This window comes from Mastigoproctus giganteus, chromosome 7 (genome assembly GCF_048544385.1).
Source record: "Mastigoproctus giganteus isolate SK-2022 chromosome 7, ASM4854438v1, whole genome shotgun sequence".
NCBI lineage: Eukaryota > Metazoa > Arthropoda > Arachnida > Uropygi > Thelyphonidae > Mastigoproctus > Mastigoproctus giganteus.
In genome coordinates, this window is record NC_143581.1 from 26509449 (window position 1) to 26535886 (window position 26438).

The 26438-nt window shown below is 38.7% G+C and overlaps 2 protein-coding genes across 2 annotated transcripts; one reads left to right on the forward strand and one right to left on the reverse strand.

Annotated features, from left to right (window-relative positions):
• Nucleotides 1-9098: 9098 nt before the first annotated feature.
• On the forward strand, nucleotides 9099-16607 carry LOC150082710 (techylectin-5A-like). Its single transcript, XM_090378246.1, has 5 exons — nucleotides 9099-9288; nucleotides 12319-12470; nucleotides 14845-14950; nucleotides 15047-15211; nucleotides 16336-16607. Exons 1-5 carry the CDS (start codon nucleotides 9099-9101, stop codon nucleotides 16605-16607), a joined length of 885 nt encoding a protein of 294 aa, XP_090234372.1.
• Nucleotides 16608-22009: 5402 nt separating this feature from the next.
• On the reverse strand, nucleotides 22010-26071 carry LOC150082711 (techylectin-5A-like). The gene is made up of 5 exons (XM_090378768.1): nucleotides 25884-26071; nucleotides 24836-24993; nucleotides 23676-23781; nucleotides 22609-22773; nucleotides 22010-22408 (listed from the first exon to the last, which is right to left on the reverse strand). The coding sequence occupies exons 1-5, from the start codon at nucleotides 26065-26067 to the stop codon at nucleotides 22119-22121; spliced, it is 903 nt and encodes a 300-aa protein (XP_090234894.1). The 5' UTR covers nucleotides 26068-26071; the 3' UTR covers nucleotides 22010-22118.
• Between the last annotated feature and the right edge of the window lie 367 nt (nucleotides 26072-26438).

A 26438-nucleotide genomic window follows, 5' to 3' on the forward strand; every position in this document is an offset into this window, starting at 1 on the left:
GTGGAGTCGAACTAAAACCAGTAGTGGAGGAAAGAGACTTGGGAGTTAGGATACGGTCAGACATGGAGTTCTCGGAGCATTGTAGACAGGTTGCAAGGAAGGCCCATGGTGTCCTATCGATGATTTATCGAACATTTTCTAGTAGAGATAAAGACAACCTTGCAAGAATTGCTAGAGCAAGAGGAATCGAGGCAGATAAAATTAAATACACAACGTACAGAAAAGAAGTCACTGACTGCATTCGGTCAGAGAAAATAAAATACTATAGTTCTTAACTTACAGGTATCATAATAGAACAAACTATTACCGGGAAGGAAACTGAAATCACGGAGCTACGTTGGAGATGTAGTTGAAAACGAGGTACTCATTTCAGATGAAGAGCTAAAAGCTACTGCCTTCTGTAAACACTTTATTTCAAGTGTGAATAACCTCTTTCAAGACGAACTTAACTCCAGAGACAATGAAATGAGAGAATCTGCCAAATACTCAATCAGAAAATCTTTTTTTCTCGCTCCTCTCTCCGATCAAGAGATTTTAGAGGCAGGGAATCGATTGAAAGAAAAGGAAGTCCCTGGCTTTAATGAAATATCTCCGTCTCTGCTGAAAAAGGTGCTTAGCTCAATTATTACGCCATTGAAGTATATATTCAATCTGGTAATTTCCCGTCTAAATTCAAAAAAACAGTCATTGTTCCTGTTCCTAAACGGAAACACTGCAACTCTATCAACAATTTTCGTCCAATAGCTCTACTCTCAGTTTTTCAAAATTATTCGAAAAAATTCTTCATAGCAGATTCATGGGTTTTCTTGAATAAAATCAGCTCATCCATCGACAACAGTATGCTTATCGCTGTAAAAGATCCACTGACCTTGCAATTGTCGACTTCTGCTCAGGGATCATTGATAGTCTTGAAAAAGGGTCACTATGCTACAGCATTGTTTTTTTGATTTATCTAAAGCTTTCGATTCCATAAACCATGATATTCTTCTTAACAAACTCAATAATCTTGACTTGAGAGGGAAAATTAACCTTCTCCTTGAAGACTACCTTACTGATCGTCCATTTGTCGTAAGAACAAATAAATCATACTCCGACATCTGTTATTTCTCCAGGGGAGTACCTCAAGGCTCACTTCTTGGACCTATCCTATTTGTTCTTTACATCGATGAATTTCTCTCTCTTCTTCCATCTTCTCACCTAGTAGCGTATACCGATGATATTTCCATCCTGATCACAGATAAAGACCCTAATCAGCTTCAACTCAAAATCTCTGCCTTGCTCTCTGTGATGCATAGTTGGCTTCGAAAGAATCAGCTTTTACTGAATACAGAAAAATCAAAATACATGGTGTTTAGAACGAAAAACCACCAAATGTAGACGTAATATACAAAGAAAAACAACTTGAAAGGGTGAATGAAACCAAGTTTCTCGGAATCTGGCTAGATGATAAGCTAAGTTGAGCAAAACAGATGATAATCCTACGAAAGAAAACCTCGTCACTAGCGGGAATACTCGTCAGGGCCTCTGCCTAGGTGTCTCCTTCCCTTCTCAGACAAGGATTCCTTTCTTTAATTCAGCCGCACCTCACCTATGGAATCATCTCATGGGGTACCACCAGCCAAGAAAACCTTGCAAGAATCAACTCCATTCTCAATCGATGCATTCGTTTTGGGCCTTCCCTGGAATGCATCGGTTAGTTCGAGATAAAAGGAAGTGCGACTCCTCAGCATCTACCAACTGCTACAGAAAGCCGAGGCGGACTTTGTTTACAATACACTGAAGACACCAGAGTTTCCCCCTCTCTTCAGGTCCTTTTTCATAACCATAGAAGTATATTTTTCAATTGTATATTTGTATATTCATCGTTTTTAAGGGAACACCCCTAAAAACCCATTGGCTTATGTGTTCTCCCTCCCTTTTTGCTGTTATCTCTCAAAAACGTGTAACATAAAATAGAGATAAATAAATTATTATTATTCAAACTATGAGTGGATACATCTGGCTTGGTGTTTTGGAGCAAATGTTTATTGTCAACATAGATTTGTGAAGGGTACGCGGTTCTTCCAGAGGGATTCTGAACTATTCAAGAGAGAGGGGGGGATTGGAAAATACTAACATATAGTGTATATTATTGTACTCTACACAGAAAATAAGAGAAAAATGTATCTTTTTAAAAAGGCTTTCAAGCGTTTTAGGGTTATTAAAAAGCCTTGTACACCGAGAAGCCACTTTATCAGGTACACCTGCCTAAAAACTACTAGATTCCCTTTAGTCATCGAAAGTGCCCCATGGGGATGCTGATTTGTGTTGACCAAATTGCATCTCGCAGTATGTGCCAATAGATTATTGTGGATCTATACTCCAAAGAGCTCGTTCCACGTCATCTCACGAGTGCTCGATCAGTTGGAATGACCTTTGGTAACTAGAGAGGCCACTGCCATAGGCTAAATTCACTTTCATGTTTCCGAACCATCACTGTACAATTCGGGACTCGTGACATGGTGCTTTGTCCTGTTGGAAGAACATCCTTTGCAGATGGATGCACAACGGCCATGGAGGAATGCACATGGTCAGAAAGAAATGCAGATAACCTGTGGTATCTAAAGGTTCCTCCACTGGTGTCATGGGCCTCAGTGTTCACCACAATAACATCGCCAAGACTAGCACGTGTTGCTAACACGTGGCAGGATGGGTTTATGGACTCAGGTTGTCTTTCCATTAGCGTGAAACAGCAAGAACTTGGATTCGTCAGACGAGGAAAGGTTTTTACAAACCCTACTCTCCCCTGTTGCGTTTCTAAGCTCACTTTAACCATAACTTGCTAACGTCTTTACTTATTTTCATGACAACAGAGTGGAACGTGTTTGGGTCACCAGCTGCAATACACCACACAAGTCTTGTCGACTATTGGCCTCTCGCTTCTACAGCTTTTTCAGAACAGAGGGCTGCAGCTACTGATACAAGTGGCCACTCAGTGTATTTATTTATTTTTATTGGATTTTTAAAGCTATTTACAAGATAAGTTCTTCTTAACCTACACTCTATTTATTCCCTGTAAAATTCCCTCTCATTGTGTTGTAGTGGGGAAGAGCAACCTCCTGAAAAATAACCTATACAAATTTGTATCGAGTCTACCCCGTCCACCTCCAGTAATTGAGGTCCTCCTGTTGAACCAGAGTACTCACCAGTTAAGATATAAGAATTTCGTCTCTTTTTTTTTTTTTTTTTGTTATTTAAGGCATGTTTATTTTGCAGGTTATTCAAAGAAGGGGTAACTATTCCGAACTGTAGATGATTTTATAGGAACTGAAGGAACTATAAAGAAGGATTTGGATTAACCATGGAAGACTTCTGGCTTGGAATCATAGATCAAATTTCCATGTAAACTGAATCAGCTTTTATGCACTGCCCAGTGAAAATATCATGACCTTCCAACTAACAGTGGGTCTTCCTCTCGCCATTAATACTGCCGCCACACTTCACGGTATGGACTCTATAATGCGTGTGAACGTTGCAGAAAGTATTTTGTACCATGTCGCCAAAATTGCGTCTCACGGATAAGTGATACTCTTTGGTGGATGATCCAAACGACAAAATTGTCGAATCCAAGTAATTCTAAAGATGCTCTATGGCGCATTATCCTGCTGGAACATCCTAGTGGGTAACACAGTTGGTGTGATCACTGTCCTCCCTATAGCAGCTGGAAAAGAACTTAGTTTGAATCCCTTCAATGAAGTGAGTCATTTTTATTGGTCTTTTTCAAAACGTTCCTGAGTTAGTTCGTCTCAGGTGAAGATAGAATAATTTTTCCTCCTGGAAAGCCCTCGTGGTTAGCATAGTTGGTAGGATTGCTGTCCTCCCCACACCGAGTGGAAAAGACCTGAGTCGGATTACCTTCAATGGCGAGAGGAATTTTTATGGATCTTTTTCACAACGTGGCTGAATTAGTCGATCTCAAGCGAGGGTTGCATGGTTTTTCGTCCAGAAAACAGAAAATCGACTTCAGAATACACACAATTTACAGCCAATATACACGGAGCAACATGGCCTTACTCGCCGATGCTCCTAAAATCCAATAACAAGAACACCAACGTCCAGGAAACGGCAAATCGGTCACAGAACAAACGCAATTTACAGACATATTATATACGGTGTAATATGGCCTAAGTTTCTAATACGTGTAAAATTTTACTACAACCAACAACACATCTGTGCCATCTGGTAAGACATCCACCACGAAGGGGGTGCACTGGATCAGCCACAATGGACAGGTAGTTTTTCGCATTCAGAGTGCGGTCCAGGAGCAGGTGGACTCCAAGAGAATATACAGAGATTCCCAAGAGAATGTCCCGTATACCAAAACACTGCCTGTTTCTGTTGGACCGGGGCATCGAAGTGATTTCTCTCAGCAGTTTGTCGTCATGCCCTCCACTGTTCACACAGCATAGCAGGAAACGCGATTCATCGGAAAAGGAAACTTATTTAGTGGTCAAGTCAATGGTCCTGTGACACCTGTCAGATGCAAACTTTAGGCGTCGTCGGCGATAGGTGATCGTAAGCCTGGATCCTTTGATCGCACGTCTACTCTGTCAGTCCATACAGAGAAGGGTTCGTTGGATCGTGGTCTTAAACAGCAATGGTCGGCACGGGGACACGGGAATCACAATGTTTTGACTGAACTCTGTATATTTTTAGGAAATACGAAACTTCGGCTCATGAGAGCTGTGGACAGTTTATTCAGAGTTAATCACCCACACACTGATTCATTCTTCTATCAAAATAATTAAAAACAAAAACATTGGAAAAAGAAACCTACATTATTTAAAAATCGAACCAAGCATGGTAGAATTGTTTAATTGTTCAATTTCCAAAATACTGTATAACAAATCTTCCAGGAATTGTTATAAACATGAAATGCAAGACGAGGTATTGCTATTCTACTGTATAATATCTTTAAGCTGCAAGGGATCATTCACATCTGGGCTAGTATCAGTACACCTTTCTTCCATCTGCTTGGAAGTACAATACCATACCACACAAGCTCATTTCGTATATTTCGGAATGACACATGCAGTTTCTGTAACTTTTTGTAACGGCCCATATGTATACACATTGGATTTTGACCACCTATCTGATACTGTGTTGGAGCCACCGTTCGCAGCCGTTCTTCACCTGGGCATTACTCCACTAGATGTTTGAAGACACCCGTAAAGGATCTGCATCCATGCTGCCTGCAAGGCTTTCAACAAAGTTGAAATAGATGATAGTTGTGTGTTCATAAGCCTCACTTCCCACTCCAAAACATCCCACGTGTTCAATTGCATTGAGGTCAGGCGAATTTGGAGGCCAATCAAGATGGGTGATATATTCACTGTGTTTCTCAAACCACTCGTGCACAGTGTGTGTGACGCGGCACATTATCTTCATTGAAGATGTAGTTCTTGCCAGCAAAGCATGCCCCTTATTAAACAACTACCAATACCTGCCTGGACAGTGAGCACCATGCACGATGGATCCATGGACCCGTGCTGCTTGCACCAAACACGAAGGCGTCCGTCGACGTGTTGCACCAGGAATTTGCACTCATCCCGCGTGCACACTCGTTTCTCATCCTCTAATGTCCAACCTGCGTGTTGTTGACACCACAGCATTGGCATATATGTGGGAAACAACAGATGGTGCCTGACCCTAACACTATGCACAGTATTGATGTCAAGAGACACCCTCTCCTCACCGCTGATCATTTTCGACAGCATCGTTGATCAGTGGTGAGGAGAGGGTGTCTCTTGAGTCGTCTGCTGTGGAACCCCATACGTCTGAGTGTGCAGCGCAACATAATTTAGGATATTGTTCTTGCAATCCTCATATCGTATTGAGATGTCAAGTGTAACACAGTGACCTGCCATTGAGCCCGTGCAACGGGTTACACCCTTAGCTTATCAAGAACATTCAACTTGTATAATCCTTTACAATTCTGTCTGTAGGAAGTTGTTTGATATGTTCGATACCATTCTTTATACGCCTTAATCACAGTGGGCCGTGAGCAACCGGAAAGTCTTGCCGCTATGGAAGCACTCGACGCACGAGCTCCCACAATCATGTCCCTTTTAAAACTCCGTGATAGCTTTACTACGTCCCATCACTCATATTTTTTCACTTTGACTTGCACAACCAGATGCAAATTACCACTGCTCTAGTGCACAAAAGCTATTCGGCTTTTTTATACTCGCTATGTGGTATAGTCCATTATGGACAGGATGATCAAAATTCAGTGATTATTGAGTGCATTGCTTACATATTTATTAATGTTTTATTTTTTGTTTCAGAGGATTCCTTTAGAAATAAGGACCAGATGCAATTTTCTACCAAAGACAGAGATAATGAAAGTAAGATGGCAATTGTGCAGATCAGTATAAAGGTGCGTGGTGGTACAATAGCTGTCATCATTCTAATCTGAATGGACTGTATTTAAATGGTTATCGTTCAACGTTTGCAGATGGAATTCAATGACGTGGTTGGAGAGGATACTATTATTCACTCCCCTTTTACAGAAATGAAGATACGATTTACAAATTTCGTTAAATGTTTTGCAGACAGCCGCGTGATGCCTTAGTAATCCAACAGTTGTTCCCTCCAACTCTGAATACTCTTGAAAGCTTCTAAGACAAAGGCCGGCAGTCCCTTCTGCATATGAATTACTCCGTGCGGTTAGATCTTCTTCGAACTTGTGCCCCTGTCACCTGGTATACTGGTTCCGATTCATCTAGTTAAATGTCGATCATTCCTCATCAGATCAAGAATGCAAGTGGGTGGATTATTTGGTTTTTGAAATTGATGAGTGGTCAGACGGTGGATCATCTTCAACGGTTGTCCATCTTCAATGGACAACTGGCTCTCTTTAAACTTTTAAAACCACTGAAAAGCCTCCGTACGATATAGAGCATCTTCTCCGAAACCTGTTTTTAACATTTCGGGAGTTTCTATGATACTTTTATCTAATTTGAAACAATATTTTATGCAAATTATCTGCTCAGTAAAATTCTTAATTTTAAAATGCGACGAAACCTTCTCTTCAACGCCCGCTAGTTCTAAATGTAGACAAACTGGAGCTTATCATGAGTTACCATGTCTAGATGAGATATTAGACATGTTATGACAAGGGTAATCTCAACGAGGTAGAAATTTTAAGATTCAAAACCAGTCCCAACTTTTTGATCATACCTCCTACATCAGCGTATACGGGCAATACTTGTACAAACAGCTTTCGACCATTATTTTAGTAATGCACAAAGGCTGCACGAATTTCCATTTACAATTGTGTATACTGAGTGACTGCTTTAGTAGCTACGTCCTCCTAATAGCGAGTAGATCTCCCACGATTCCTCATTACAGTCTGGATTCGTGGTGGTGTGGACTCAGCAAGGTGTCAAAAACGTATCACAGAGCTACTTCAATTGCCGACTTAATTGTTTCCCACGGTTGCGTTTACCATTAGTCTGCTTTATTGATATCTGGAGGGATAGGTCCATGGACTCATGGAACCTACCTGTTTTCGCCATATACTGATACTCCCATCAGCATGAAACAGCAAGAGCCGGAATTCGTCAGGCAGGTAATGTTTTTCCAATCCTCCACAGTCCACTGTTGGTGTTCCTGAGTCCACTGTAAACGTACCTTCGGACGGTCGACCCGTATCCTCCCTGACTGCTCATTGCAGATATCTCTGAATCCTATCTGTTATCTTCCAGCAGGATAATGCGTCGTGGCACTGGGTTAGATGTTTGGAGGAATCGGTTATTGAACTCTCCGAGGAGTTAAGTAAACTCACCCTCTGTCATTGGCCCAGGTTTTAGTCTGGTACATTGTGGGACAGTTCAGAGCTCTCCAAACATTACGGGATACTGGAAGGTAGCATGGCAATCCATATGTCCAAATGGTAAGCAGTGCTAGTTCCCAGAATCCTGGCCTGATATTAGTTAGGTGGTCCTATTTAAATGTCCTTTCAGTGTATATTGCTATAAACAAGCTGGTCATTATCACAAAATTTTACCATAATTTAAACTCAACGTTTAAAGTACACAATTGTTTTGGAGATAATCCTGAATTCTAATCTTTCTGGACAAATCCAGATTTGAGTTTCATTATGGAAGAAGTGTATTGCAGGGGAGGGGGGGAGACTACGTTGAAAATTTATGAGGTCTCTTACCAGAGATTGATGTAAATAATTATTTATTTGACTTTTGCTGTTTTACATTGAACTTCTGTCTTATAAACATGTTTACCAATAATATTTTTACAGCGAAGCTGATGGAAAACATTAGTCTTGCTTTTGTAATAAGGAAGCACGAACTCGTATATATAATGACTATGCAGTTTGGGTTATGTTTTTTATTTTTATTTATTTTTTTCCGTTTACAGGAAGTTTAGATGTGTTATGATTGTTGGTCCAACTTAGTGGTTGGAATTTTTTGGATGCTCTAACTTCAAAGTTATTATTGAAAGTGGATAGAAACTAATAAGCAGATTCGGCAACAAGGATCTATGTTTTATTCGTGGTGAGTACTTTGTAGTGTTAAACTTTTAAAATATAGTGGAAGACTGTAATTGCCCTAGAAAACCTGTGCTAAGAAATTTTAAAACAGTTTTTAATGAAAAAACACTTTATTTAAATATTTAGCTTTGGTTATAACGTATATAGGTAACACTAAAATTAAGAAAAGAATTATATGAAAATTTAAATTGCCTGATCTTAATGCGGAACTAATTTTTTATTATTTTTTTAAATTCATTTCTTCATTTTTAAAATCTGACACATTTTAAAATAATTATCATTTTACAATCTAGAAATATTAAGAAACCATCCAGTACTTGTATCAACGATCGAATTTGTTTAAGAATACATGCAAGGAAAGCTGACCTTTCTATTTTTTTATCCTCACAACTTAGCGAGCTGCTCACTCAAATTTAGCTATGTGACTTTTCATACAGCGCTTGCGTTAGTCGGACACCAGTGTTCAATTTGAAATACAACATTTCTTAATATTATGTTAATATGAAAGTTACTTTAAAGCATTCAACTCTTTTAATATAGTTTTGCAATGGCCAGATGGAATATTCTACACCACGACAGTCCAGCAATCATTGAGAAATTGATTGTTTTATCCGTTCTCATATTCACATCATCAGCCTCTGATGATTCGGACTCCTCTCCATGCCAAGTTACTGAAATTGAAGTTGTGATGGATTCATCAATGGACAAGTATCATCAGATAAGGACGATCTCTAAAGGTAGGCTAAAATATTCCATCTGAAGAAATAAATCAGTGTCTACTTTGTTTCTCTTTCTTTACCACAGGAGGAAACATTAAACTAGTTTCGTTTCGTTTGCTCTTTGTTACAGTTGTGTGTATAATTTTTCTGTGGCTTAAGTAAAAGTAATTTATATATTTAAAAAAAAAACCTTAAGTGTTTTAATTGAACACTTATATAGAATTATATAAAATGAATAATTAGATAGTATGAATCAGAGCTGTAATACTCAATATGTTCTACGTTGATAATAATATTAGTAAATTAATAAGAGGAGTCTCGATATTCGGATAAACAAAAATACCTTTCCCAGGTTAGGAAGCTTCGCGATAAATTAAAAAATTATCTACATCCAAACGATTGGTCTGTATTGAAGACCTCCATAGATTTGCGACGGGAAGCACAAGCCTCAGAAATAAAAAACAGACACGTTAATAAGTTGCAAACATTATCGAATAGTTCAAGACACGTTCATACGAATTCTAACACATTGTCACGAGCTTGCGACCAAGTTCACACGAGTTGGGTGACCTCCCCCCCACAGACACATAACGCACTACCACAGAATATGTCGGCTAGTTCACGAACACCCCCTCACCCAGTATCCAACGAACCGACACATCAACAGGTTACAAATCTTTCCTCGTGTACACTATCGCAGGACCAGATTTCACTTTTATCCAAAGGATTAAATTATAATTTACCACCTCGAAAGCTGCCAAAAAAACAATGCGTAATTGATATTGAATTTGGACTTCGTAGTGTTCCACAAAAAGATGTATTTATTCAACAAGTTAACCAAGTAGTGAATAACATAAAAGAAACGCGACTTCCTAAATTGAATACACATGACAGTTCAGCTTTACGAGAACTTCGAGAAAATAAGGACATTATTATACAGAGGGCAGATAAAGGAGACACAGTGGTAATACTAGATAAACATGATTATATTAATAAGTTAGATTCAGTTGTGTCTGATACCTCCACTTATTGTGAAGTGGACCCGACACTGTTTACCAATTTGGTAAATCAATACAATAAAACGTTAACCACATATCGAAAAAACGACTACATTACTATGGTTCAGTTGAAGGAATTGAAGTCCAGAACATACAATATTCCTGCACTTTTTGGTCAGGTAAAATTACACAAACCTGGATTTCCGATTCGACCTATTGTTTCCTACAGGAACTCGGCATTTTCAGCCTTAGCCACACATGTATATAACATTATAAAACCTTTTAGACAGGTTATACAATTTGGGATTAAGAATTACGATACATTATTTAATAATCTTAAAGACTGTAGACTCGGCGACAATGACAATTTATTCTCATTAGATGTTACATCATTATATACGAATGTAAACGTTGAATACACATTAGATATTATTTGGGATATGTTAAATAAAAACTCGACACCGATTAATTATACGAAGCTGCCTATAAAGGAGATTTTTCACTTAATTAAACTATTAGTTGAGGCTAACTACATCACCTTTCGAGACAAGGTGTACAAACAAATTTTTGGATTACCAATGGGTTTGAGCCTGAGTGGCTTAATGTCAGAGATCTATCTCTCAACGATTGAGCAGATACATTTGACACCTTTTCGTCCCCGTATCACATACTATGGGAGGTATTTAGACGATGTTCTAGTTATTACCCATAGTAGTACTATCCAAGATATTTTACATTCGTTTAACAATATTCATTCTAGACTCAAATTTACATTGGAAAGGGAAGATACGGATACTAAGTCATTAAACTTTCTAAATTTCACGCTTACCCGGGACTCGAACAAAATACAATTTAGCATCTATCGAAAACCCACAAACACCGGCATGCTTCTACATTATAACAGCTATCACCCGTTCACCTACAAAAGATCGATTACCTTTAATCAATTTCTAAATGCCTATAAATATTCAACGACGGATTCTGCTTTAGACTCAGAAATACAAATATTAACTAGCAGATTCTTGAACAGGGGTTATCCCATTAACACAATAAATCGAATTAGGGTACAAGCTAAGGATAGGATACAAAATACTGCACCAATCAACAATAGTAATATCAAAAAATACTTTATTTCTGTCCCATATGTTGAACAGTGGCACAAACAGCTTAACAGATTCTTTAAAGATACCGAATTTAAAATTATAGCTAGGCCTATACGGAAGTTACACACTATACTGAACAATCGCTCGGTTCTTTCGGCGTTCGCAACACAAATTAATGATCTGGTATACAACATTTCTTGCGGTGATTGCGACTCGTCTTATCAGGGTTCGACGCGGTTTTCTCTTAATATCCGTGTAAATCAACACGAAGCCTCTGTTCGTGCTTCTCGTTCAGCAGCGTCAGAATTAGCCTTTCATGCCATTAACGAAAAACATACTTTTTTATTTAACGAGGCCAAAATACTTAACGTTCAACGTAATTATACGCGACTATTAATTGCAGAAACCATTGAAATTAAATTACACGAGAATTCTGTTAATGTTCGGCGGCCATATTTGATCTCCGATGCGTGGACCTTTACGCGCATGCGCGAAGACATATAATCACTATTTAAGGTGCAGGTTTATCCTGATTCGGTAATTTTCATTCCTGTGATCACGACAGTCGGTCGAAAAGCATTGTCAGCTTCAGGAAGGAAAATCGTTTTGAATATTTTCGTTAGATTCTTTTAATTGCGTTAATTTGAATTTTAATTGTTTTGAATTGATTTTGAATTGTGTTAAATTGATTATTTAATTATTTATATTTTACTTTAATGTACCGGTAAGTTGTCGATTTTTTCGTTTTTTCCGTTTTAATTTCTGGAGGGTATCATACGGAAGTGTTCCACGTACTATATTGAGGTAAACTCCTCTTATTAATTTACTAATAAAATGAATAATGAAAATTAAAAATTAAATATATATAACTTAATTTAATGAGATTAATTAAACTTTTTTAAATGGTCAAAAACTAATAAATAAATTGATTTTTTTTTTTTTTACAGCACAACCAACTTCAAAACCAGAGGACTGTGAGGATATTTTGCGCGGTGGCCACAATAAAAGCGGGCCGTATTGCATCTGGCCCAAGTACAGGGATTCAACCTGTGGAATAAATGTTTATTGTGATATGGATACTGACGGAGGAGGATGGACAGTAAGTGGATCAGTAAATACTACTCTCTAGGCAGAAAAAAGTAAAGAATTTGATGAATAATTGATTGGGTCCTTTATAGCCGTTATAACTGCTGTACACTGAGTGTACAGAAATTATGGAACACCAACTTAGTAACGGGTAGGCCCGCTATTCGCCCGGATAAGGGCAGTCATTGAGTCCACTAGTTCACGAAAGCGTTCCACAGGTATTTCCATCCATGCATGCTGCATCAGGGTGGAGAATCTAAAGCTCAAACAGACCTTTCCACACCATCCCAAATATGCTCCACAGGGTTTACGTCCGGTGAACGGGGAGGCTATTTCACGGTGGTAAAATCTGCGGCTCTGTGGGAAGGCGCATTGTCCTGCTGGAAGAGTCGATTGCCCTGTGGGTACACGGTGACCATGAAGAGATGCAGATGATCTGCAAGGATGGACACGTAATCCACACAGTTCAGAGATGCGTGTAGACGTACCAGAGGTCCCAACGTGTGCTAGTTGAACACGCCCCAGACCATTACCGACCGTCCACCTGCCTGAACAGTTCCCTGTTGAGATGAAGGGTGCATAGCTTAGTGCGGTTTTAGCCAGATACGCGCCCTCCTGTCCGCTGGAAATAAATGTAAACGGGACCCATCGGACCAGGAGACCCGCCTTCGATCATCCAAGGTCCAGTGCCGATGTTCTTTCGCCCAGTTGAGGTGTAGAGTCCTGTGTCGTGGTGTTAGCAATGGGACTCTGGTGAGTCGGGCTGTTCCCATAACAGCTAATAATCGCTTGATGGTCTTGGTAGAGATGTTTCTGGCACCTCCCTCTTTCATTTGCGCCACTGTTGCTCTCCAGTTGACTGAAACAATGAGAGACACTCGTCCACTGACACGTTCGTCCAACACCTTTCTCTGCTCATAGCGCTCTCCACGATGAGATTTTATTCCGGATTCCCAATACACTCTTCATACTGTCGAATGTGGATAATGCAATTTCTATACTACATCCGCGATAGAGTGACCCATGCGTCGGACACACACTATCATCTCTCTTTCAAAGTCTTTTAACTCACGACGTTTATCCATACTGACATCGCATTATTATCTACGTGAATGCAGTGATGCAGTGTACCTATATACCTGCGAAGCGGTGGGTTTGCCCACTAGCGAGAGGGGTAACAGCGTCGCGTTGCCCAGGAACCAGCTATCCCACGAATTTTGTCCTTTAAGTGTATATGGATTTTATTTTGTGCCAAAGAAAATTTGGCCAAAGGAGCCACGATTGAAGAAACTAAAGACATAACTCGTTTCTCAAACGCATCCATCTCAAAGGTTTTTATTGACTGGAAAACAAGCGGTTGTTCCACATCTCAAATGAGGCAGAAGCCACCGTACTCTGAAAGACTAACTGATCAGAAAAATGGACATCCAGCGTGCAGCAAATAACATCCGAATTCAACCAAACCCAGAACTGCCCCCTCCCCCCCTGTTTCTACCCGTACCATGCTTAGGGAATTGAAGAAATTGGGTATTGGCAGTCGCCCGCCTATTCGAAAGCCATTTGTTTCAGTGTAAATAGAGAAATCCGGAAGTGGCGCTGAGACCATCGTGATTGAACAGTGGAACAATGGAGGAAAGCCATGTGATCAGAAGAACCACGATACACCTCGGTTTGCGATGGTGGTAGGCAGAGAGTGTGGCGAGAACCCCATGAAGCGATGGACTCTGCTTGCCTTGTTACGACAACCCAAGAATCTGAAGGTATTGTGAACGTTTTTTTAGCACGTCTCGGTAAGTTGAGACCGGGGGACGGTCGAATCATCCAAGGAGTGCTAAATTTTCTATTAAATCTGCAATGTTATATTTTTATCCTGAACATTATGGCCACTTTGTGGATGACAACGCAACAGTATACCGTGTGGAATCGAGCAAGAATGGTTGGTTAGGAGAATGACAGAGATTTCCACCATCATCCCTTGGGACCACACATTCATCTGATCTCAGTCCTATTGGGAATGTGTTGGATGAATAATTACAGACTTAAACGCACTGAAACACATTTTAGAATCCATGCTGTGCAGCACGCTTGCTGTTATTCGAAACAAAAGTGGCCCGAGTCGATGCTGAATAAAGGTTCCTTTTTTTTGGCTAGTATGTGTGTTTTATCTGATGCCCTTATAGCCGGTATAACTTGGCTATACAATTTATTCTTGCTAGTGAGAGTACTCTGCTGTTTTGTTTAATAAAAACTTTTTTAAAATTACCCTGCTCGTATTTTTATTACAATTAATAAACGTAATCGTAAGTCCCTATAAAATATTGTATGTTTTTACAACCAGAACATTTTTAAATGAAATTTATTATTTGATACGCATATATTCTTTCCAGGTCATTCAAAGAAGAGGTAACTATGGCAAACCTAAAGATTATTTTTATAGGGATTGGAAGACTTACAAAAAAGGATTTGGATTAATCACGGAAGACTTTTGGCTTGGTAAGATTATTTTTCTATACGCACCTCCAGCTGTCCAACACAAAAACATTGATATTATTAATAGACATCTGTGTTTTTATACTTTTTGATTTATAGGCAACGACAATATTTTTGCACTAACTCACCAGAAGAAATATTCTCTGCGATTTGACATGAAAGACTTAAAAGGAAAGCATCGCTATGCCATTTACGAGGACTTTGCCATAGACAACGAAGATCGAAATTATAAGCTTCATATTGGGCCTTATAGAGGAACTGCCGGTAAGAAAAGAAAAATAAAACGTATATAAGTTAGAATGTACAGTAATTAATAGGTTATAAACATAATTTTCGTAGTAACTAGTACGCTCAATGGCCAAAAAAGTATAAATCTTTATTCAATATCCAGTAGGACCACCTTTTGCCCAAATTATAGCCGTATACGTCTTGAGATTGATTCCACTAGCTGTCAGAGGAGTCCCGCTTAAAATTTAAGTAATCGTCGATCAGGAAAATTCATCAGCTGCTGTACTGGAGTTTCTGAAGAACTGCGAAGCCGAACTGCCTTGTCCAGCGTGTCCCAGGCATCGTCAATCTTATTCAGATCTAGAGTATTAAGCGGCCAACGTTGGATATCTTGGCAATGTTCTTCGAACCATTCAGATACAACTTTTGCAAGATCAACAGTTGCTTTGTTGCCTTGAACGAATCCATCGCAATCCGCGTAAAAATAAAACATTGAAGAGTGAAGTTGCCCAATAGGACAAACAGATTCGCATTGGAGGTACAACAATCTTATAACGATGTGAGTGAACCCAGTCCGTACCGACAGAACATATATGCTCTCTACAGTGATACCACCTCCAGCAACTTGAGCGGTAGACAAGAGAGAGAGTCTAACTGTATGGCATCATCAAGTTCAGGCTTCACCCTATTGGGGCAAAAAATTGTAAATCGAGACTACAGATTTTTTGCCCAGCGAGTGTAGTAGGTATTATTTGAGTATCTTTAAGCACTAAAAGAGAACTACAAGACGGTACCAAACTTGTAATTTTGGTACCATCTTGAGGGATCTGCATCTCAGGCGTAGTAACAAGGTGTTCTCCCAAGAAACGGGTTTTTCATTCAGCAAAACAGACAAATCGACCATAGAACACACGCAATTAATAGACATAAGACACACATGGATTTAATTATTCGTGCGGCCTAATATAATAGTTTGGTTTTCTTTTTGAGGGATCTGCAAGCCTAAAATATCATAAACCATTAAACTTTATTCTTGATTGTTAAAAGTTCTTTGAAACTTCGTTTCACAGTCTAATTTTTCAAAATAGCTAAGGGCTTTATAACCTTCCTGTTTATAAATACCACCAATTTGTATATTTGTTTATTTGTTTATTTTTCAGGGGATTCCTTTTGGTTTCACAACGGGATGCAGTTTTCCACCAAAGACAGAGACAACGACAAATTCGTTGGAAACTGTGCAAAAATGTTTAAAGGTGCTTGGTGGTACTATCTCTGTCATACATCCAACCTGAATGGTCTGTATTTAAATGGTCGCCATTTATCTTTTGGAAATGGAATTGAGTGGTTTAGTTGGAAAGGATATTTTTATTCGATTCCCTTTACAGAAATGAAAATCCGATCTACATGTTTCGACAAATATTCCTTGAGATAATCCCGCCATACGTGAGTAAGGAAAGAATCTGAGAATTACCATTTGCATTTGGAATGAATCCCATCAATGTATAACGAATTTCAAAGTAAATTTTGAAACAGGAAACTGAAATATTTTGAAACACTTCTTCACGTGTTGTTTCATTCTAACGAATAAAAAAAAAACGAATTTTGTGTGTCTGTTTTGTTTTTTATGAACTGGGTCCGCTTTTGAAATGCCATCCAGGATGAACACATTGGCTGTCCATGTATTCTGGATGATCAGGTTGCACTTTTTTTTGTAAACTGGGACAAGAAACACAAGACAATGGTAGGATATTTAAATTGGTCAACCAAATAACCATATTTAAATCCTACAGAGAACGTATGGGACCGAACGCAAAGTGAAAACACAACACCATCTACGAAACCTCAATGAATTACTGGCTCAATTGTTTTCAGAATGGACTGATATTGAGATTAGCTGTTTAAGGGGTCTAGCTGAATCCCTACCACCTGGAATTCAAGAAATTATTCGTTTTGAAGGAGGGGTTGGACATTATTAATTGAAAAATTACACAGGTGAATAATTTTTTGTCTGGGACATTGTAAGAGAAACATTTTTTTATAAAAGAAAATACAATCTACGATCCATCTAGTAATTTATTCAACAGACTGAAGCCTAGTGACCTCTTCTTGTAGAGAGAAATTAAATAAAAATGTTTTCTAATCATGGTAATATGTAGAACGATATAATCCTGATAACATATAGATAAATCTTTCTAATCCTGATAACATTTAGATCCTGAGAGCAAGCGGAGGAAATCGCTAACATAGCCGAGTAGAAAGCGCAAAGTATAGATATACATGCCATTTCAGTAACTGTAGCTCGAATCCGGGTTGGCCCGTATTCTTGTCAAAAGAATTTGCTGTAATCTCCACTGACTTTTGTGGCCGTGCTGGAGTATAAAAGAACATATTTTCTAAAATAGGGCTTGCCACCATTTACAGACTTGCAAGATAAACTTAATATCCCTAAGATTGCTAAAGATTCTTCCCATAACTTACTAAAAGCTTTTTTGTTAATTTTATTACGCTGTTCTCGAACTATACATGCTCAGAAAGGGATATCAATATCAATTCATTCACCTATCGTAAAAATTTGGATTCTTCTGGCTGACTTCTGATTAAATATGTCGAAGAAAGCATGTCTAGCGGTAATAGAAAGTAGAACAAAAGAAGAGAGATTTCGCGAGTCTGGTAGTTATTGTATGTTGAGATATGATTGAACCATGAGTGATGGAAAGTCATTAGAATACAGCTTGTAGTGATAATTGGCCTTTTGCATCCGATAAGCGTTAACTTTCAAGATGAATTTGTTCGATTTTTTGATTTCCGTCTATTGAAACTCTTCAAACCATGATTGGGCACATCTGGTTTGGAGTATTATCATCTTGAAATATGCATCATTTGTAGGAAACAATGTTTACACCATGGGATGAACCTAGTTCATCCCATGGTGTACGATGGTACATCCCCTCAGTCAGCCCACATGACAATCACGAAGAGGAAGGTCAAGAATGACATTCGAGTTACAGTTTATGGTGAGACAGTCCAAAAAGTTTCATCTCATACTGACCAGGGACTAACGTGGGATGAAGACTTAAATTTCAAGGAACACTTGCTAAAGGCAAAGAAGAAGACCTATGCTGAGTTCTGAGCTATCCGCCAGGAGCTCGCAAGCTGTTACAACACCAAACTTATCGGATAATACATTAATAGATGTTTCACACCCATACCACTATATGCCTCAGAAATCTGGTCCTCTGCATTTACCTCTCGATGTAACAAATTTCTGGCAATGGAATATTGGATTCTGCGGTGCAGAACCGTCTGGGAGGAAACCCGTTCACTATCTCGAAATCCATTCTCCTAGCCAATCTAGGCATGACCTCCTGGAAGCTCACTGTCCTTAAAAAAATCTGTCAACACTCACCAAGCTGCTAACTCGCCAGATTGATGCCCCATCGATAGAAGATATCATTTCACTAACAAGAGGAAGAAATAGAAGCCATCACCCACTTAGGATGAAGCTATCAAACTTGGACTCCCTAAAAGGAATGTTTCCATGTAACACCATTGGACACTTCAACGCTTTCTCCATTGATCCGGTAAAGTCTGAAGTCAATAAAACCTACAGAAGCCAAATTATAGACCAAATCTGGATTAAATCACCAGGATTGCTCTGAAAGTGCACCAGTGGCTTGGCAATAGTTATGCCACAAATTACAGCTTTATGAAATTCTTGCCGAGCTGTTCTGAGAGAAACTGGATTGCTAAGACTCACACCAAACTCTGCAGTTATTTTTGAGGCGGTATTTTTATGTTTTGGACTACAATCCTTTTCAGTGTCCGGGGGTCTCTTCAGTCAGCTTCAATATTTTACCACGATGCACTAACAGAAAGTGAAAGAAAAAGAATGATATAAAAAGAGAGAAAGAGAGAACATGCGAGAAATTATAACTGAATATATAAAGAGGTGCAGAAATTTGAAAGAACTGATAAAGGCGTAGGGATCTGAATAAATGAACCATTCAAACAAAATATTACAATCTAAAATCAGAAAGAATTGCACGTAATAGTATTTGAATCCCGGGAAATTCTCGGGTTTCTATTTGAAGCTATTTGGTAAAAACATGGACACAGTAGAAATAACGATTTTTTATTCAGAAAATACATAGAAAATAATAAATAACATAAAAAAATAACACAATATATGAACAAATTCTAATATTTATTCTTTCATCGATTTAAAGTTGTTCTTTAAAAAACGCAAATGCTTGATACTACACTGCTCGACAAAATTAACAGAAAAGGTTTTTTTTCATGAATATTTTATTTTAAACAGAGTCGCTGAAGGCGAATATTTGATACAATAGGCATCCTAGCATGCAAATTTCGAGAATACACTGGAAACCGATCAACTTTACAGAGTCGGACATTATGCAAATTATTCATGCCTATAAAAGCATGGATTGCGGCCACATCACTTCATTCCTGTTTTTCGGCCTTGCTCAGCGATATAACCACATCTCCAGTACTCAGGATGGCAAGTGATTGTCGTTTACATGATTCTTTGAGATGGTAGACCGTTGGAAGTCCTGAAGCCGGGCAGTCGCAGGCGGAAGTGACACGTTAGCGTAATCTGTCCCGCAGGAACCCGTTTCAGGAGACAAGAACCATTACAAGAAGTCCTGGGCAAAGTCGTCCTGGGGCTACGTCAACAAGAACGGACCGCTATCTGGCTCTAACAGAAAGACAGAACCCTACGATGTATTGTCATCGACTGTCTCTTGAGGTTTCAATGGCAACAGATGAAAACGTTTCCAACCGGACTGTGTCAAGAAGGCTCAATTCAAGTGGACTCTGAGCAAGAGAGCCGGTAGTTTATGTCCCATTTATCCCAAACCACTTCAGAGTTCGTCGAAACTGTTACCATGAACACGTGACTTGGAGCCCTGACAAATGGGGTACAGTTCTGTTCTCTGATGAGTCTCATTTTAGCCTACAAACAGATTCTAGACGTTATTTCATTTGAAGACAACAAGGAATGCGGCACCATACCTCCAACTTCAGAGAAAGGGACACTTACGGCGGAGGTGGTGCTCTCGTGTGGGACGGGACAATGATCAACTGCCGCACCCCTTTTCATGTTTTTGATAGGGATAGCCAAAACTGCGCAGAGGTACCGAGAACAGATTCTCGAACCCTATGGGCGACTTTTTAGGTGCGGTTGGCCCAGATTTTCTTTTCATGCACGACAACGCCACTGCAAATAGAGCTCAAGTGGTGGAGGAATATCTTGAAACTGAAGATATCCAACGACTGAAGTGGCCAGCGATCACAGACTTTAATGGACTGCGATCACAGACCTTGGTCGTTGCATTGCAAGCCGACAGCCAACTGCTCGGTCACTTGAAGAGCCAAGGTCTGCGCTGGTGGAAGAATGGGATTTGTTGCCACAGAATCGTATATAGACCCTTATATGAAGCATGGTTCACAGCTGTCAGGTCTGTTTAGCCGTTGGAGGAGATCACACTCCGTACGGATGTCATGTGACAGTATTTTCGAGCATATTGTATCGGATTCTGTAATGTGAAATTTTTGGTAATTCTTGCACAACCTATATAAGTATTCCTTGTCTGAAGATGCTCGCTGTTTCCTCATTTCTTTGTTATTCTGTGGTACACCACCATACCAAATTTTGTCCCGCTTCATCGCAAGCTGCGAGTTGCAACACGTTTTTTTTCTAAGGGTTCTATTAATTTTTTCCAGCAGTGTAGGTGATAATAACATAAAACGCATATTCAGAAATATCTAGAGTTTGTTTATTATCATCCATTGCTTTTAAACTACGTGTTTTCGAAACTATCTCTCTAACACATCCAAATTCCACCTTGTAATACACATTGCAACGTTACGCTTTTATCTCGAAGGCGATGTCCACTTCATGAATGACAATGCAACAGCGCATCGTGCTACAACATGCAAGAATTGTTAGGAGAACACGACACAGAATTCCACCATCTTCCATTGTCCTCACATTCATCCGATCTCAATCCTATTAAGAATGTGTGAGATATGCTGGAGAGTGCAATTCGGCAAGAAAGTCCACTTCCTTCAACTTTATCGCAGCTAGAAGAATGGTTGCGCTGGAATGGTTTTGCTGGAAGAATTGTTACGATTAGACCAAAACGGCGAACCTCATAGAACCTCCCCACCCCGGGTGAAAAAGACTTCAGTTCGAGTCTCGTCAATGATGTGAGGAATTTTTGTGGGCCAGTTTCACAATGTAGCTGAGTTAGTCGGTCTAGGGCAAAGGTGGCATGGTTTTTTCTCGCAGAACTCGGGTTTTTCGTCCAGCAAATAGAAAATCGACCTCAGAACACATCAAATTACAATTACAGATAATATACAAGGAGCAATATTGCCTGCTGATGCCCCTATTACAACATTAATAAGAAAAATGAAACGAGAGTATTGGGTTTTCCAAAGAATAAAAACAAGATTTATATGGAGCATAGAGAAAAATTTGGCGAGTAGTATGAAATCAAAGAAAAGAATTAAATGACTGTGTCAAAATAATAAACATAGATTCTGCTATATGAGTAGAATATTTTAAAAATTAGGACCAACGAAGGGCAGAAAATATTACAAAATAAAACAAATAAAAATATGAAGTAATTCCTGAAGAATACCAATTCCAGGGATTCATGAATTACTGATTTAGTTTCTAAGTTTATTTAAAACATTCATGTACTTGCTAAATGTGTTCTTAATAATAATAAAAAATTATAATAATTGCACAACAGATGTATTTTATTTAGGACAGAGATACACTTGTGAAAAATATGATAAGTCCATTTTGACACCCTATTTTTCTTCAAAAGAAATTCATGTGCAGGAAACGATTGCTGGCCCTTGTCCCAGACGCTTTCACGAGGACCTAGAGGTGTGGAAAACAACTGTTGGCTTACTGAGGCGTGACGTAGTTGTCTGCAGAAAGTTTGAAGAAATTTGTAGATCGTATCTTCATTTCTGAGAACGGGAGTGAATAATTGTACCCTCTCCAATGACGCCAATTAATTCCATCTGCAAACGTTAGATGATAACCATTTAAATACAATCCATTCAAGTTAGAGTCGTGACACTCATTGTACCACCAAGCACCTTTATAGAGCTCTGCACAGTTGCCTTCGTACTTGTCGTTATCTCTCTCTTTGGTGGAAAACTGCATCTGGCTCTGTCTTCTGAAAGAATCTCCTAAAATGAAAATAAAAACGAAACATCAAAAATGCGCATACATATTCTCCAAGAAGGTACAGAAATTGCAAGTGTAACTGCGAAATGAATTAGTGGTCTTCTACTTGCAGACAGATGGAAGAAAGGTATATGGTGGGTTGGAGAATCCACCATATACCTTTCCAATTTTCCAAAGAGTCTAATTTCTATGAATGTCTTACCTGCATTCCCCCTATAAGTGGTAATGTGCAGCTGATAATTTCGCTCTTCGCATTCTATCCAAAAGCTATCATAAATGGCATAGCGATGGTTGCCATCTAAATCCTTCAAGTCAAACCGGATAGAATAAGCCTTCTGGTTAGTTAGGGCAAAAATATTATCGTTGCCTATGAACAAAAGAAATAAAACTTTAATTCCAATTTCCTTTAAATGATATAATTGCTAAATAGCTAAGTTACCTTCTGAAATGAAGAAGTATTTGTTACGCTTTATTTTTTAAATTATTTTTTATAGAAGAATGAATCAGTGTGCAGGTGGTAAACTCGGAATAAACTGTAAATTGCTCTCGTGAACCGGAAAATATCCTATAATATTTATACACTTCATCCAAAACACTATGACCACTCCAGTGTCTTAGCAATCGACCGTTATTCCCCACCTGGTGGTACATCTATTCGTGGTAAGAACAAGTAAATGTGGTATTGCAAGTTCGTGGTATGTGGACCATACGATGTATTTGATGGACATACGAAGAAACTGCGAATCTTGTGGGCGGTTCGCAGAGTTCTGTAGTTAAGGTGTTCAGCAGTCGCCGAGCCATGGACGCCCTCCCTTCATCGATGGTCCTGGTGAAGGTAAGTTGTCTTGAGTTGAGCGAGCCGATAGACAGAAACATTGGACCATGTACTTTGCGCTTGTAGTATAGTGCTTATAACCAACGTCTTCACCACATCCTTCATTGTAATTGTTTTACTGGATGGCACAAAGGTATTACAGGATAATGCGCCCTTCAAATTGCCCATTTTGACCGATATTCGCTGGATTTGGAATTGCACAGAACATCTCTGGGATTATGTGGATCCACAGATCCGGCGTTTTGATTCTCCACCACGAATGACAGATGCACTGGACAAAATTCACGGTAGAACAGCATAAATTGCGTCCCGGGCTTTATAGAATCCATACCTTCACGTGTGGGGACAGTATTGAAACAAGAGAGGTCATCATTTTTTGACTGGGCAGTGTATAAAAGCTGATTAAGTTTATATGGAAAGGTGCGTTATCATACCAAGCCAGAAGTCTTCTGTGATTAATCCAAAGCCTTCTTTATAGCTCTTCCAGTCCCTATAGAAACTATCTACAGGTCGCCCATAGTTACCTCTTCTTTGAATAACCTGTAAAATATAAACGCATTAAATAACGAAAAAATAAAATATAAAATAAATAAATTCTTACATTAACTGGTGAGTGCTTGTCTGAACAGTGGGACTGTGACTACTGCGCGGTGAAGAATCGATACAAATTTCTCGGGGGAGGGGTTATATTTTGGGAGGTAGCTCTTCCCCACTAGAACACAGTGATAGGGAATTTAATAGGGAATGTATCGAGAGGATTCTGTCAATATAATAACAATCAATTAATTAATAAAAGTCAATTTAATTTAAAAAGCTAATAAGTTAACAAAATAACAAAAAGCTCAGGCCAATAGTCGAAATAATGTGGCAAACACTTGTGCAGAGTATTATCAGAAAGACTTTAAAACATTTTATTTTCTGTTTAAAGCACAATCATATACCCTTTTTGGCACCAGAAAATATGCTCTTTTGCCTCTGACCATCATTAGTGAATGTAAAAAGTACTCAGCCACTTTTATATTACCCTGGAAGTGTTGTAGGGGAATAAAATTATATGAAGTCCATGCAATCCCTAGACAGAGAAGTGGAGAACCGACATCCTGTTAGAAGTAAAATCCTTTCAGCAGGGTTTACAGCTAGCTGCTTTTATATCAATCAGAAATCTTCCTGAGTATCATTGATGGAAAATGATTGGGTTCATATCCTACAGAGACAGAACTTTTAAGGTAATTGGTCAAGCCGTTAGTTGTTCTCGAAACTCTGGATTTCTATCCAGCAAACAGTTCATGAACGAATTCGTGCCCCATGGCTTTGCAAATAAAAACGATCCAACCACTACACTGACTTCCAATTCCCACTTGTGTCCACAACAGTTCCTCCCATTTCAATCTTCTCTCTCTCTCTCTCTCTCTCTCTCTCTCTCTTGTCAGACAGGAAAAATAGTTCAGAATCCCTCTGGAATAATTACGAACCTTTCCCAAATCTATTCGCGTTGCAATTGTAAAGGCTGGAGAGGGGGCCGAATCAAATCATTTACTAATCTCAATTTTCCACTTGTTTTGTCTAGGGATTGTAGAATACTAATCAAACTTACCGTCCACCCTCCACCGTCGGTATCCATATCACAATAAACATTTATTCCATTGGTTAAAATTCGACTTCTAGGCCAGATACAGTAGGGCCCACTTTTATTGTAGCCACTGCGCAAAATCTCCTGGCAATCTGCTGGTTTCGAAGCACGTTGGTTTGTTCCTGTAACAACAAGATCATTTCATCCATTCCTTTCTAATAATATTTGGAAAACTTTAATCAATTTAATTTAATGAATTAAATCAATTTGAAAATTTATTATTGTTCAAAAAATGAATGTCTAATGAGCTTTAAAGGATTGGCTTCACTTAAGAATATCCTTTGCTTTATGAAATATCAGTTAAATTTCTTGTGTATTGTTTGACTAAATTCACGGTGGTTGTAATTAAAGTGAGCCATTCTATCTATAGACTAGTAGAAAAATTAATTTTTTTAATAAATGCTATCCAAAGCACACGAAACTTCAAAGTCCAAAAACCAGTCATTCATGAGGACCGTTTGGCCATTTGATTTCCGCAACTCAATTCTGAATTTTGATTATTGGGTCATCAATGGCTGAAATCAAAGAGATATCTAATCTGTGGATTATTTAAAGGAAGGTATCAAAAGGCATGTTGCTAATATTCCCCGTGAGATGCTTTGGGCAACATTTTACCATGCTTTACTACGCTTCCAGGATGTGGGAGACAAAAATTAATCTTCAAACCAAGAAGTTCAATCAAAATAGGACTCTACCAACTCCATACAACACTAATTTCTCCTAGTTCCAGTTTAGTAACTGATCTCCATTAGCGTATTCTTTAGATAGTGTCCAATCCCAATTTCACCTTTCATCCATTGATCGTTTCCCACCAACTGAAATGGCGCACTTTAATCGTACACACCTTTTATTGTACATGTGTTGGGAGGCATGTTCAATCTTAACTCAAGAACACTTAAAAAGTGGTTTAAGAGTACATGAGTCGCTGTTGAAAACTCTGAATCAGCAAGCGTGTTTTAATCAAAGACTTTATATATGGCGTTGTTTAGGAAGGAGGAATATTTTAACTTACCTTTCGCTAGTTCTTTTATTTTATGAAGTGCTTCCGATGCTGAATCTGCCAGAACTTGAATTTTGACATCTTGGCAGGAGGAAGAATCGTAATCACTGCAAGCTGATGACGTGAATATGAGAATCAATAAAACCACCAACTTCCTAATGACCAATAGAGTGACTTGGAGTAAAAATATGGCCATTGGAAATCTGCGTTAAGAAAACCGAACGCATTAGATGAAATTTCCACATAATATTTGAAAATGAGTTAAATATTGCATTTAGAAATGTAATAAGGGCCACAGTGATCAAGAAAGAAGTCAAAATAGAAACAATATGCAGTAATCAAAAATCGCCTTACCATGAGTTTGCGCAGTATTACACTAAGTTTAAACAAATACATTGCCAAAATCGATTAACTACCATTTATTTAAAAGACGAGACACTGTTGTGGCAGCTTGAGAAATTTGTGTTTTTGTTATCAGTTTACTAAATACATAAATCATCAATTATTAATATCTGTTTGTGAATCATAGCAGAAACGTAAAATACGCGTTATATTTCAATTGTTATT